The following is a 15025-nucleotide window of genomic DNA, read 5'->3' as shown; positions in this document are numbered from 1 at the left end:
ACCACTAGCCTAGCCTCCTGCATAGTTTTCAAGCACACTATAAATAGAACTATTAGTGTGGTATGTGGAACTTTACAACCTGATCCTGGCTCTGGGAATATGTCTGACTCTTTGATATTAGCTTAAGATAAATCAGGTACTCCAGCTGGAATGAGTCACTTTTATTATAAAGCTCATAGACATGTCCTATGATCCAAATTGTGGGCACCCAACTGTACATTGAGGCTGGTCCTGATACACTAGGATTGGGTTGTTCTGGAACACGGAAATGGAGCCAAAACTAAATAAATCTGAATAAAGCATGGACTTTCATTAATAAATCAATATTGATTCATTGGGGCTTGGGTGTATTTTAGTGGTAGAGTGTGTACTTAGCATGTGTGAAGTCCTGGGTTCAATCTCCAGCATCACCCCATATACTCACTGGCACAACACATGCATGAAACTGGTTTACTAATTTTCTAGCAAACATATCATTACTCCTGTAAGATGTTTATAATAGGGGAATTGTATGGAAACTCTCTGTACTATTGTCATAATTTTTCTGAAAATCTGAGATGATTATAAAAATAAAATTCATCTAAAAACATATGGTAGTAGGCTGGGTTGTGGCTCAGTGGTAGAGTGCTTGGCTAGCATGTTGTGAGGCACTAGGTTTGACTCTCAGCACCAGCACTGCATATAAATAAATAAAATAAAGGTCCATTGACTACTAAAACAAAACAAAACAAAAATTTAAAAACAAAAACAAAAATAAAACACATGGGAGTGCTGGGTTTGGTGACATATGCCTGTAATCCCAGAGGCTGAGCTGGGAGGATTGCAAATTTAAGACCAGCCTTGGCAATTTAACAAAACTGTAAGCAATTTAGTGAGACCCTGTCTCAAAATATAAAGGTTTGGGGACATAGCTCAATGATAAAATCCCCCTGGATTCAATTCCTGGTACAAATAAACAACAACAACAAAAAAAATTAGAGGGACAGGCGTGGTGATGCATATCTGTAATCTCAGCAACTTTGGAGGATGAAGCAGGATGATCACATGTTGAGGCCAGCCTGGGCAACACAGCAAGACTGTGACTCAAAAGATGCAAAGGGCTGGGAATGTAGTTGCTCATTGATAGAGTTTTCTCTGGGTTTAATTCCTAGTACCAACAAAACAAAACAAAAACAATATCACAAAACAAAACATATGAGAGTGCAGGGCCCCATATATGTAATTCCAGCTACTTGGAAGCTGAAGCAGAAGGATAGGTAGCAAATTCAAGGCCATCTTGGACAATTTAGTGAGAATCTCTCAAAATAAAATTAACAAGCATAATAAAAAAGGGCTGGGGATGTAGCTCAGTACTAGAGAGCTTGTGTAGTATGTTCAAGGCCCTGGGCTTAATGTTTGTTTTGGTCAGAGAGTATGGTATGTATTATACAATTCTTCAAAATTTGAATTACCTCAGTTGAGAAATGCTTGCCTTAGAATGTGACTGATTTTTATTTATGATCTCAGTGTGCTTAACAAGAATGAGCCTAGCTGGCATGATGGTGTAGGCCTGTAATCCCAACAATTTGGGAGGCTGAGACAGGAGGATCTCAAATTCAAGGCCAGCCTCAAAAAATTAATGTGATCCTGTCTCAAATTAAAAAAGAAAACAAATTGGGGCTGAGGATGTAGCTCTGTGGTAAAGTGCCCCCTTGGATTCAATCCCTGGTACAAAAATAAGTTTGTGTGTGGGGAGACTGAACAGGTTATCAGGACTGTGGCACATGCCTGTAATCCCAGTGACTCAGGAGGCTGAGGCAAGAGGATTGCAAGTTTGAGGCCAGACTCAGCAATTTAGCAAGACCTTAGCTCCCTCTCTTCCCCTCCCCCTTCCCCTCCCTCCTCCCTTCTCGGTTGGGCTTGAAGTTGTGATCTTCTTAGAGAGAGAGAGAGAGAGAGAGAGAAAGAGAGAAGTGGGTGGTGGTTGGGAATGTAGCTCAGTAGTAAAATGCCCTCAGATTCAATCCCTACTTTAAGAAAAAAAGAAAAAAGAAATGAAGGATAAGGCTGGGATATACAGCTCAGTGATAGAGTGCTTGTTTAGTATATGTGATGTCCTGGGTTCAACCCCCAATACTGCAAAACAAACAAACAAACAAACAAAAAAAAACAGTCCTTAAGTTTTGGGTCTAGGGGCTGGGGATGTGGCTAAAGCGGTAGAGCGCTCGCCTGGCATGCGTGCGGCCCGGGTTCGATCCTCAGCACCACATACAAAGATGTTGTGCCCGCCCATAACTAAAAAATAAATATTAAAAATTAAAAAAAAAAGTTTTGGGTCTATGGTTCTATATATTCATTAGATCAAGTTTGTTGATTGTGTTGTTTAAAAAACAAACAAAGAAAAGGCTATTGCAGCAATCCAGGAGAGGATGGCTGGTTGGGAGAGAGGAAGATAGAAGTGGAAGGATTCTAGATGTATTTGGGAGACAAAAGGGATAGTAATGTTGCCTTGGGGGTCGGTGGGAGAGAGAAAACTGAAGGAGAGGAGGCAAGGTAAACTGGAGAGACGGGGTGCGGGGTGGGGGGAGGGGGGGAAGCTATGCAAGTGAGACAGGAAACCTGGGAGAGATTAGGATCTGTCTTTTCCCAAGTATGTTTCTTTGCTTCACATAGTGGAGAAGAGGGAGCTGGCAATATTGGGACTTGGGGTTGGAATTCAACAGCTTCTCGTCCTTTTCTAGAGCTCACAATATTTCTATATGATAACACTTAGCAAGATGTGGTCACATTACAATGTATTGCACCACTGATATGAACTCAGAAAATAATGACAGAACTCCTGTTCCGCCTCCCCGGGACTTTGACCCGCAACTGGCTCCGCCTTCCCCCCCTCTCGCCCAGCCGCCCGCCTTGCCCCAAGGGGCTCCGCCCCGCCTCGTGAGCAACCGTTTCCTCCTAGTCTAAAAGGACCTCAGCGATTGACTAGTCTGCTCTCCAATCATCATGCCGAGTGACCAATTAGGTGATAATAGAGGCGGGTGCCGAAGCATGGGATGGGGGTGACCAGGAAGTGTGAGCTGAGACTGGCGGAGGACGGATCAAGCCCAGGCGACTGTGAGAAGGTGACCCGGTATCTGGATTCTCCAATTTTCTTTTTTCCCGGGGCAAGTGTCCCTTTGCAGTTGGTAGCTAGGATCTCCATTTGCCCTTTCTTTGGGGGAAGGGGGTGTGTCAACTTATTGAAGCCTTGGAGGATCTTGAGATTCCTTCCTCTTACTTTGCCTCGGAGCAGATCCTTCTCTTAGCCTGAAGTGGGGACCTCTGCGGGGCCCTGTAAGGTTGGTGGTTAAAGTCCTCTGCATTCAGGCCCAGAGAAAGGGTGATGGTGATCTGACAGACGCGGTTTCTCCTTCCGGAGAGTTAGACATCTCCAGGTGCGGTCGCAGGTGGTGAAGGTGAAGGTGGAGGGGCCCTGGAAACCAGATCAGGGAACTGGGAATACGGTAGATATTGGGGGCGAAGGAACGACTGAAAAGAAACATTTACGCGGGGCCACGGTGGTTTTCTAAGTGGGCGAACCTAGGCGAGGCGGGGACACGGAGGTTGGGCTCAGCTCTAAATCGCCTTAGTACCCGCCTTAGGGCCGTCAGCTTTTTGCCTCTTTTCTTTCTCCTCAGGCTTGAGGAAACACCTGAATATGTGGAATCCCAGTGCCGGTAGGTGTTTGGGGGACCTCCTCTCCCAGCCCACTCACTTTCCAATCCGCCGCACAACAGGAAGTTTTCTTGTATTAACAGCCCCCCCACCGCCCGTCCCCCCCTCCTCCCGCCCCGTCTCCCTCCTCTGCCTCTTGGTTCACCTGCAAAAGCAAAGTTCTCCTTGGCCCACTGCTACTAAAATTTTGGCTTTCCAGAGTTCATTGTCTCTTTCTCCCCAGCCCTGCCAGGACGTTTATCTTTTTCTCCCCAACTCACGTTTCTCTCCCATCCCCTTGCCTTTTATTTTCCTTTAAGAATTAGGTAAGAAAGTCGATCTTTTTTTTTTTTTTTGTCAGAGGTTTTGGGTTATATTAATATTTATTTGTTCTCTGGTTCTTCCACCAGGGCACCCAGGGCCAAATCCACATCCCCCCAACTTGGGGTACCCTGGAGGTTCCAATCCTGGGTATCCACCACATCCACCACCTGTCAATCCGGCTTTTCCTCCTGGTCCCTGTCCCACTCCCCCAGGACCTCCCCAGGGGATGCCAGGTTTTCCTCCAGGTGTGTCCCCTTATCCTGTTCCACAACCAGGATATCCAGGACATCAACCCTCAGGTCCCTACCCTCCTCCATACCCACCACCTGCCCCTGGTATGCCTCCTGTGAACCCCATGGCTCCTGGCATGGTAGGCCCAGGAATGATAATGGACAAGAAGATGCGGAAGAAAATGAAGAAAGCTCATAAAAAGATGCACAAACACCACAAGCATGGCAAGGTCAGTGTCCTCTGGAGCCCTGCTAGTAAAGGGTTGTCCCTGAAAGGGACTAGGTGGGCAGGGGTTGGATGAGGGGGTTTCAGAGTCTGGATGGACTCATGGTTGCTCTGGAAGATGATTCTTGCTTTTTGTAAAGGAATCCTACTGGTAAGAATCAGATAATCTTGAGGTTTCCGGCCCCTCCCATCTGGAAAGGGCAAAGGTGAGCCTTAGAATGAATATCAGAATCAAAAGTCCCTCTTTTCTATCTTACTCTTTCCCAGAACTTTTGCTCCCTGCCCCTCAGGTGTACGCTTTAGCAAGATGGACACACCCACTGAAGTTGTACAATGTCAGTTAATTGAGTCAGCCCTTTGACAAAGCAGTGTTATATAATAATTAACAGAATAATAATCTGGTTCTAGTTCCTGGAGTTTCTTTCTCTCTGTCAGTATTCTTAGGGTGTTATGTTAATTACATAGGTGTTTTCTGTGACTCATCCTCAGACAAAGCCTAGGGCTAAGGGGGTTTCATGCTTAGCTTCATGGCAAAGAATCTTCATTCTACAGGAGTGCTAATTAGCAAGAGTAGAAGCAGCTCTGAGGACTTGGGAAGGAGTAAACTAACCTGGATCCTAAAGAGGACTCAAATTACATTTTATTTGTTTGCTTTGTGGATTTGGGTCTTTTGTAGAAAAATCTGAAGAGAAGAAAAGGTGAGATTGAATGAGGAAGAAATTACCCTGGAGAGATAAAAAATGTTTTTAATGGTAGTGTTGATGGGAATATCCCTATAAGGCACTTTCAGTAGGACTTCCCCAGCCTTCTCTCCCATCTTCCCCACTTCCTCCCTTTTGGGGCTTAGGAAAAAAATAGAGATATATGCACATGCACCTGCCATTTCTACTTTCTTTTCTTAAGAGTCACAGAATCCAATTTCTTAGATTTGTAGGGACTTTGAATGCAGCTAACCAATAGGCATTTATAAGGTAGCAGCTGTTTCCTGGCTTGGTACTGTGCTTGTGCCTATAATGTATTCCTTACCTGGACATTGGCTCTGGTATGGAAAATTGTAAACTTGCTCCAACGACATCATATTAAGTTCTGTGCCATTATTTAGGATGACTTAATCCTTTCTGGGATGCTCACTGCTGAAGGAATTCCTTGCTTTTGTTGTTTAAAGGACAAGATTCCTGCCCTTTGAATACTTGGGTGGTGGGGTGGGGTACCAAAGAATGACCCATGCATTTATCAAAGGTCATTTGGATCTGATGCTATGTCCTTTCCCCTTTCCCCTTGCAGCATTCCTCCTCTTCCTCCTCTTCCAGCAGTGACTCTGACTGAATACAGGGCCTGGACCCTCCCCTCAAGTCTCACCAGTTCTGCTGTCCCATCAAGCTTCAGCTGCCGTGTTGTACTGGGGGAATTTAGCCCTTGTGCCCCTCCATCCTGTCCCCACCTGAGCCTTACCCTGCTGTTCAGTCCTGACTGGCTAGGGAAAATGGGAAGAGGATTGCAATGGGCTAGCAAAGGCAGCCTTCTCACTGCTTGATAGATTTTGTAGCTGAAAAGTTTAGCAGGGAAGCTGCTTTTTGAAGATGGTGAGACCTCTGAGCTAAATGCTGAAGACAAGTTTAAGTTCTGTAAAATGTGATCTTTAAAAATTTCCTTTTAAAAGGGGGGTTTGTGGAAATTTCACTATGATGAAAAACCTGTACACTTTTGTAATGATGGCACACTGGGGTGAATTAGTGGCGAATATATTTCCCAGCAGTCCTTTTATTGATTGTGCTAACAGCAAGGCTGCTGGGAAGTAGAGTCCACTTGGCTGATGATCTCTGACTGCCCTTTTGTAAGCTAATCTTTACTCCTTAACAAAATATGCTATCTCAGGTCCTACTCTCATTCTTCAACTCTGGGTCCAAATAAAACTATTTCTCCTGATCTCTGTTCACCTGTGCCATTACCTTGGCTGGGCTCAGCACATTGGACTACTTTTGCTATCCTCTGCAGTCCCTTTTAGTTTTATCAGTTCTGTAGTAAGGGACCAGAGCATCAGCGAGGAAGACACTATACTATTGCTATGTTTCATAAGTGGGAAGAACCTTAAAAACTGGTTCAGTCTTAGCAGAATGAATCTTTATTGTGTTCCCTTGGATGAATGGATATAAGCCTTTAGCATGTTTTTGTACCTGGCTGCAGAGGTTTTCAACCACTAGCTATGAGAGAGAGACAGAGCCCAAATAGTCTCAATAAGATTCTTTATGGGGCTTGGGGTTGTGGCTCAGTGGTAGAGCATTTGCCTAGAACATGTGAGGTCCTGGGTTCAATTCTCAGCACCGAATATCAATAAATAAAATAAAGGTCAATTGACAACTAAAAAAATATTAAAAGAGAAAAAAAGATTCTTTATGGATGTGGCCTTACAAATCAATAATTTTATGAAACTGGGTGAAACTGATGCATGCAAAAATGGAGGGCCACTGTCTTACTATATATATGCCATGCACAATACTACACACTGGGTTTTTTTTTTTAATTAATTAAATTTCAAATTATTTATTTATTGGTACCAGAGATTGAGCCCAGGGGTGCTTAACCACTGAGTCACATCCCTAGCCCTTTTTTTTTTTTTAAATTTATTTTTCAGTTGTTGATGGACCTTTATTTTACTTATTTATTCATATGCAGTGTTAAGAATTGAACCCAGTGCCTCATACATGCCAGGCAAGCACTCTACTACTGAGCTACAACCCCAGGCTCCTTAGCCCTTTTTAAAAATACTTTATTTAGGGGCTGGAGATATAGCTTAGTCAGTAGAGTACTTGCTTGCATGCACAAGTCCCTGGGTTCGATCTCCAGCACCACAAAATAAATAAATAAATAGGGCTGGGAACTTAGCTCAGTGGTAAAGCACTTCCGAGTTTAATCCCTGCTACACCTCCTCACCAAAAAATCTTAAAAAAAAATTGGGGGGCTGGGGTTGTGGTTCAGAGGTAGCGTACTTGCCTGACATGCATGAGGGCACTGGGTTTGATCCTCAGCACCACATTAAAAAAAGAAAAAATAGAGATATTGTGTCCACCTATAACTAAAACATAAACATTAATTTTTTTTTTTTTTTTTTTTTTTTTTTATTTAGAGGCAGGGCCTTGCTAAGTTGCTGAGACTGGCTTTGAACTTGTGATCCTCCTACCCAGCCTCCGGAGCCACTGGGATTAAATGTGTAATACACTGGGTATTTAAAGATAAATTGAGTGGAGGAAGAGGCATTTAAGAAAAGTAATTAATAAAGATAAATGCCAGGTGTATGGCATATACCTATACTTAGGAGGCTGAGGCAGGAGGAATGCAAGTTTGAGGGTAGCCTTGGCAACTTAGCAGGATCATGTCTCAAAATAATTAAAAAAAAAATTAGCTCAGAAATAGAGTGCCCCTGGGCTCTATTCCTAGAGTACCAGAGGGATAAAAACATTGAAATAATTATCATTGGGAGGGGAGAGGAGTCAAAGATGACATCACACACAAAAAAGGGGGGGGGGACATTTGAACTATCTCTTGGGACTTGAGAGGGTAGAAAAGATAAAAAGATGAATTTACCATGTGGAGGGTAAAGAGCTAGGAATAGCCTGTGCTTAGTGTAGAGTCATAAAGCTCCAAAGCATGTTGGGAATCACAGGTATCCCAGTGGGATTAGACTGATATTCTGGAAAGTTTATTGAGGAAAATACTGTGTTGTAGGTGATAAGCTACAAAAAGGAGTAAGTCAGTCACTGCCTTTCATGACCCGCGAGATCTAATAGAGCTGATGGATACATGAATAGAATGAAAATACTGAACAAGGAAAGCAATGGAGACAGTGAATTAAGCAGTGAGGGAGCAAAGGGAGGAGTGACAGTCTGACTGGAAAAATGAGCTAGGGCTGGTTTGGGACTCCAGATGACAGGAGTTTCCTAGTTCCTAGTAAATATCAGCTAACCATTTACAAAGCATTTCTGATGTGCCACACACTCGGTGCTTTTCTTTATAACTTCTGTAAATTTTCTATTTTTGTACATGAGGCAAGCTGAAGTACTTAATAACTGCCCAGCATGGTGGCACATGCCTTTAATTTCAACAACTTGCAAGGCTGAGGCAGGAGGATTACAAGTTCCAGGCCAGCTTTAGCAACTTTTCGAGGCCCTATGCAACTTAGTGAGATAAAGAAATAAAAAAGTTGGGGACTTAGCTCAGTGATAAAGTGTCCCTGGGTTCAATCTCCAGCACAATAAAAATAAAAAAAGGACTGAGAATGTAGCTCAGTGGTAAAACACCCCTGGATTTCATCCCCAGTGTTGCCTCCCACCTTGGAAAATAAAATTAAATAACTTGTTCAAGTTCAGATGGTAGTAATGGTTCAGGTGGATTAGAGCTCAAGCAGTGTGGCTCTTGAGTGTGGACTTTTAACCTAATGAGTTTAGGCAGAATAAGGAGCTTCATAAAGTCACAGAGTTGTAAGAAGGTGTAGAATGAAGTTCAGTAGCTTCCACACCCATGTTACTGTGTAGGCACTTGCCAGAAGGAATGTGGCTGGAGGAGTGGACTTGAGGGATGTCTTAGAGGTGGAACCACCCGCCTGGAACCGAGTGCTGTTCTTGAAGAAGCAGAGGGAGGGAATGTTCTGTTGGCTGTATCTATAGCTTGTTCCTGCAGAGAGTTATGTAAAAGATGTTTGAGATGTTCCTGTATTTTATAGCGAGGTTTTAATTTTATTAGAACATCCAAAGCCAAGACTCACTTTTCTATTGTCCTGGATTTGGGGGCCATTCTAAGATTATAAAGTTTTTTTCAGGGCTGGGGATAAAACTGAGTTGTAGAGCACTTGCCTAGCATGTGTGAGGCCTGGGTTCTATCCCCAGTACCACCCACCAATTTTTTTTTTCCTTACTCAATGTTTTCCTTTATCAATTCTTCCTTTTTTTTTTTTTTGGTACCAGGGATTGAACTCAGGGGCACTTAACTACTGAACCACATCCGCAGCCCTTTTCTTTCTTTTTTCTTTTTTTCGGATTGGGGATTGAACCCAGGGCCTTGTGCATGCGAGGCAAGCACTCTACTAACAGAGCTATATCCCCAGCCCCCACAGCCCTTTTCTATATTTTAAGACAGGGTATTACTAAGTTGCTTAGAGTCTTGCTGACTTGCTGAGGCTGGCTTGGAACTCACCATCTTCCTGACTCAGCCTCCAGAGCCACTAGGATTACAGGCATGTGCCTACCATGCCCAGGTTCAACTCTTCTTTTTTGAGAAGAAGGGAGATGTGGGCCTGAGAGGATTGTGAATTGAAGAGAAACAGATATTGATAAATAAACCAGAAATAAAGGAGAGACAGTGAGAGGGAAATGGGGGGAGAAAATACAAAGAGAAATACAGAGGGGCTGGGGGTATAGGTCAGTTGTAGAGTATTCACCTAGCAGGCACAAAGCCCTGGGTTCAGTTCCTGGCACCGTGCAAAATAAATAAGAAATTGGGAAGAAAATTAACTAACCCCCTTTTCCCTATTTCTAACTGGGGAAAATGCATCTCCCCTTCCTGGCATTTTTTTCCCCCCACTGGAGATTGAGCCCACCTGTCTGTCCATGTTAGGCACGTGTTCTACCACTGACCTACACTTTCAGCCCTACAGCTTGATATATATGTATGTATTTGGTATGGGGGATTGAGCCCAGGGGTACTCTATCACTGATCAGCTACATCCCCAGCCCTTTGTATATTTTGAAGCTGGCCTCAGCTTTCAAAATTGCTGGGATTACAGGTATGCATCACCACACCTGGCCCTACACCTTTTTTTTTTTTTTTATACTGGGAATTGAACCCAGGGCTGTTTACCATTGAACTATGTTTCTGCCCTTTTTATTTTGAGACTGGGTCTCACCAAATTGCTTAGGGCCCTGATAAATTGCTGAGGCAAGCCTGAAACTTGCAGTCCTCCTGCCTCAGTCTCCCAAGTTGCTGGAATTACAGGTGTGTGCCACCATGCCCTTTTTGTTTTATTTTTGAGACAGGGTCCCGCTAAGTTGCTGAGGCTGGTTTTGAATTTGCATTTCTCCTGTTTCAGCCTCCCTAGCCTATTGGATTACAGGTGTGCATCATCGTGCCTGACCTTGCAACATTTTTTTTTTAATATTCTTTTTTAGTTGTAGATGGACACAATACCTTTATTTTATTTATTTATTTTTATGTGGTGCTGAGGATTGAACCCACTGCCTCACATGTGCGAGGCAAGCGCTCTGCCACTGAGCCACAACCCCGGCCCTGCCCTGCAACATTTTTAATAGGATGTCCGGTGAAAAATAATCATCTCATTCCAGATTCCCACAAGACAACCATGACTACCAGATTCTTTTTTAAACATCTAGAGCTAGTTATTCTATGCATAGTCAAATCTTCTCTTTTTATTTCTACCTTACATTGTTCCTATCATTCTTCTCCCCTGTTTTATATCAAATGAGAGCATATTATTGGTTCTCATTTGTACCTAACATTTTTTCATTTAACCACCAAATCTGAGTTGGTTTGTCTGTTTATGTGTGTGTATTATATATGTGTGTGTATATATTCATATGATTATAGGTGCACATTACTATGCCTGGCCATTTTGTCTTAAATACACTTAACTGCTATAGTGAATAGAGCTTTAAAAATTGCACTGGGCCGGGCATGGTGGCTCACACTGTAATCCCAGTGGCTCAGGAGGCCAAGGCAGGAGGATCACGAGTTCAAAGCCAGCCTCAGCAATTGTGAGGCTCTAAGCAACTCGGTGAGACCCTGTCTCTAAATAAAATACAAAATAGGGTTGGGGATGTGGCTCAGTGGCTGAGTGTCTCTGAGTTCAATCCCCAGTACCAAAAAAAAAAAATAAATAAATAAATAAAATTGCACTGGGCACAGTGGTGCACACCTGTAATCTCAGTGACGTGGAAGGCTGAGGCAGGATGATCTTAAGTTCAAAGCCAGTCTCAGCAACATAATGAGACCCTGTCTCAAAATTAAAGGAAAAAAAAAAAAAGGGATAGGGATGGTGCTTAAGTGCCACTGGGTTCAATCCTAGGTACCAAAAAACTGGAAAACCATGTTCTATCTGATTTTGAGAGCAATATCTGATTCTGGAGGGACTACTCTGTTAAATATTAGGCATTTAATAAAGATTCAGATTTCAAACTGAAACTCTGGCAAGAGTGGGCCTGTATTTCTTAAGGCAGGAATTCTGTCCCTGAGTATTGGTTATTTTCTGTAGAACCGGTCCTGACTCTAGTCTTCCTGTAGTCCTTCCCATGCCCTAGTGAGTTCTTTCTCCCAATTAGTTGCTTGCTGGTCTCCTGAGAACATTAGTTTTGCATCCTCTGCTTTGTTGGTCAGTACAAGTCTCCAAAGATGGTGGTTCTCAAATGTTTTTATTTTATTTTTGGGGACTGGGGTTGAACTCAGGGACACTCGACCACTGAGCCACATCCCAGTCCTTTTTTGTATTTTATTTAAAAACAGGGTTTCATTTAATTGCTTAGTGCCTCGAGGTTGCTGAGGCTGGCTTTGAACTTGTGATCCTCTTGCCTCAGCCTCCCCAGCTGCTGGGATTACAGGTGTGTGCCACTGCACCTGGCTCAAATGTTTTTATTTCATGCCATTACCACCTTGAACTCCTAAGAGAATCTAGACTCTGTTATTCTTTTCTTACTTAAAACGATGGCATGATTTCCACTCAAATGAGAATAGGAAATCTATGATATCTAAAACTGCAAGTTGAAACTTTGGGGACTTTGAGTAATGGAACGAATCTTTAGTTATCTGTATTTTTGAAATCTTATCCCTATATCAGGTTGTGTTATAGCCCTGGCATTCTCTTGCCTAGCTTGTTTCTCCTTGTAAGAATTTATTGATTCATTCAGGTGTTGCTATTAGATTCATCCTTTCTTTTTTTGGTGCTGGAGATTGAACCAGCCTTGTGCATGCTAAACACATGATTACTTACCATAGAGCTACACCCTCATCCTCCCATCTCTCTCTTTCAAAGATGGCTGCAACTCTTGGCCAGCTCAATATAGCATTTGATCTTTGTTTTATGCCATCCCAGCCATATTATATATGATTCTATAATAATGTTTTAATAATGATTCTATAATAATCACTTTCACCACTTGTCTCAGAGCCCCAGGAGTATATATGATTCAATTGCAAAATCTTGAGATTGTTCTGACTTTCAACTCAGTTCACACAGTAAATCTGCTCTTTGGTTTGCTTTTTTTCCTGAGTGTCCTGACATTTTCCTACTTCTTTCCTTTCAGTACTTGGTCTGTCTTTCATCTTTGCCAAATGATAAACTTATTTTTCTGTTTTACATTGTTCTTAATATCCAGCACCTCCTTTGGGGGTTGGGAAGAAAGACATTTTAGTCCTCAAGAATTATTTTCCACTTTAGGAAGTGATCTCTTTTCAGAAGACTCCACTAATTTGGGGCTACCCAATAAAACTTGGCTGATATTGAAACCAGAACCGATGCTCAAATTACTTGAACAAGGTTCAATAGTAGCCCAGTATTTGCTGTCTCAATTTCTTTATTTTGTTTTAGTCTGTGCCAGAGTTCCTGTTTTCTTTTTTGTTGTTGTTGTTGTTTTGGTACTGGGGAGTAAAGTAAAGTACCAGGGGTACTTTATCACTGAGACACATCCCTCTAGTCATTTTAATTTTTTATTTTGAGACAAGGTCTCACTAAGTTGCTTAGGGTCATGCTAAGTTGCTGAGGCTGGACTCAAATTTGTGATATTTCTGCTTCAGTCTCCTGAGTCAAGGGGATTTACGGGCATGATTCGCTGTGCCTGGCTGTTTTTTTTTTTTCACTTTTTAATGTGGAAATTTATAGATAGAAAGATAGAGAAAATATTTTAATAAACTCCTACATTTCCTAGGTAAATACTAGTTAAGTAATTATCAATATTTTGCCAATCTTGTTCTATTTCACATAACTTTTTTCCAGGTTTTATTATAAAACAAGAAAGACTTTATCATCTATAGGGGGGGCATGGTGGAGCTTGTCTATAATCCCACTTACTTGGGAGGCTGAGGCAGGAGGATCACAAGCTGAGGCCAGCCTGGGCAATTGGGTGAGATCCTGTGTCAAAAATAAAAAATAAAATAAAAAAACCCTAGCCAGGATGTAGCTCAGTAGAAAGTGCTCTTGGGTTCAGTTCCCAGTACCGGGTAGGGGGATCACCCATAAAATACTACTTTCACTCACATGTTGTTAATGTTTTGTCATTTTCATATTTCATGACCCTTACCCTTAAATATTTCATTGTGCATTTCCTAAAAAGGATTTTCCTTTGTAACCACAGTTATATTATCACAAAATATTAACAATATTTCCTAATTTTATCTATCTTTGAATTTTCCTACTTGTCCCCAAAATGTCTTATATAGTTCCCTCCATCTCCAAACCAGGATCCAAGGAAGATCCATCCACACATTACATTTGGTTATTAGTGCCTTTAAATTTTTCTTCCTGTGTCTTCATCATTTTTTTTTTTTTTTTAACATTTGTCATTTTGTAATGATCTGGCCACTTGACCTGTGAAATATCTCATATTCTGGGGTTACAAATATCTTATTTTATAATATTGGGGTTTAATTTGTTCCTTATCCCCTGTAAATTTCCTGTAAACTGCAAATTAGGTATAATGGCTTGATAAGATTAATACTAAACACTTTTGACAGGAATACTTAATAGATGATGTTGTGTACTTATTGCATCTCATTGAGGACCACACAACATCAAAGTTGACCTATTACTAGTGATGTAAAGTGTGATCATTTACTTGAGTAAGGTTTGACTGCCAGATCTTTACATTGAAATTACTTTTCGTTCTGTGCAATTTGCAAATAATCTGTGTGGTGACATTTGACATGTTCTTTAACGACGTTTCTCTTAAAAGTTTGACAGGATCATTCTGGGTTGCAGAATAGTAATTTCCTAACTCTTCCATTTCTTCTACATTTATTGGATGGGATTCTTTATAAAATCGGGCTTTCCTATATAAATTACTGATGAAAACGGATGGTAAATGCTTCTTTTAGTTAACAATTTCAGAATAAGGAGTTGGTGTAATAATCGCTTTCAGTGTGGCGAATTAAGTTTTTTACTTTTATTTTTTTTAGTATCAGTATAGACTACTGGGTTTTCCTTGTCTCTTTCTCATATTCTCTCCACCTATTCTTTCATCCACTCCACTTCTTGATCCATGGCGATTGCTACCTTTTTCGGCACTACGCCTGAACTTTCCAGTTAGTCCTCTAGGTGTCACTGGTTTCCCTTGCGTCCCTACACTGCCGCTCTATCGCACATCTCCGTTTTCGCAACTGACCATCTCGCTGGTACTGACTCGATTCAAGGAGACGCTCTAGGCTCTCGGGAGGCCGTTAGCATTGTGTGGGGAAAGTCTGGACTACGCGTCGCCTCGCCGGCCCCGGGGCGGTTAGCGCTTCCGGGGTCGAAGGGTGCGCGGGGTTGAAAGCGGGCCGCTCCGCCCCGTCCCCCTCCCAGACCAGCAGAGGCAGCAGC

At 42.2% G+C, this 15025-nt stretch overlaps 1 protein-coding gene across 8 annotated transcripts; it reads left to right on the top strand.

The window, feature by feature from the left end:
* The first annotated feature begins 2983 nt into the window (after positions 1–2983).
* Positions 2984–6378, top strand: Prr13 (proline rich 13). Of its 8 annotated transcripts, XM_027949800.2 has the most exons (5): positions 2989–3101; positions 3272–3413; positions 3657–3695; positions 4083–4456; positions 5737–6378. In XM_027949800.2, the coding sequence occupies exons 3-5, from the start codon at positions 3677–3679 to the stop codon at positions 5776–5778; spliced, it is 435 nt and encodes a 144-aa protein (XP_027805601.1). In that variant the 5' UTR covers positions 2989–3101; positions 3272–3413; positions 3657–3676; the 3' UTR covers positions 5779–6378. The 8 variants fall into 8 exon arrangements, with proteins under 8 accessions (XP_027805604.1, XP_027805605.1, XP_027805606.1 ...); XM_027949803.2 differs by lacking the exon at positions 3272–3413 and having other exon boundaries at positions 2984–3101; positions 4272–4456; XM_027949804.3 differs by lacking the exon at positions 3272–3413 and having other exon boundaries at positions 2984–3109; positions 4272–4456.
* The last annotated feature ends 8647 nt before the right edge of the window (positions 6379–15025 follow it).

This window comes from Marmota flaviventris, chromosome 3, assembly GCF_047511675.1.
Source record: "Marmota flaviventris isolate mMarFla1 chromosome 3, mMarFla1.hap1, whole genome shotgun sequence".
Classification (NCBI taxonomy): Eukaryota; Metazoa; Chordata; class Mammalia; order Rodentia; family Sciuridae; genus Marmota; species Marmota flaviventris.
The sequence above is the reverse complement of the archived record's forward strand: the minus strand, read 5'-3'. Positions and strand labels throughout refer to the sequence as shown.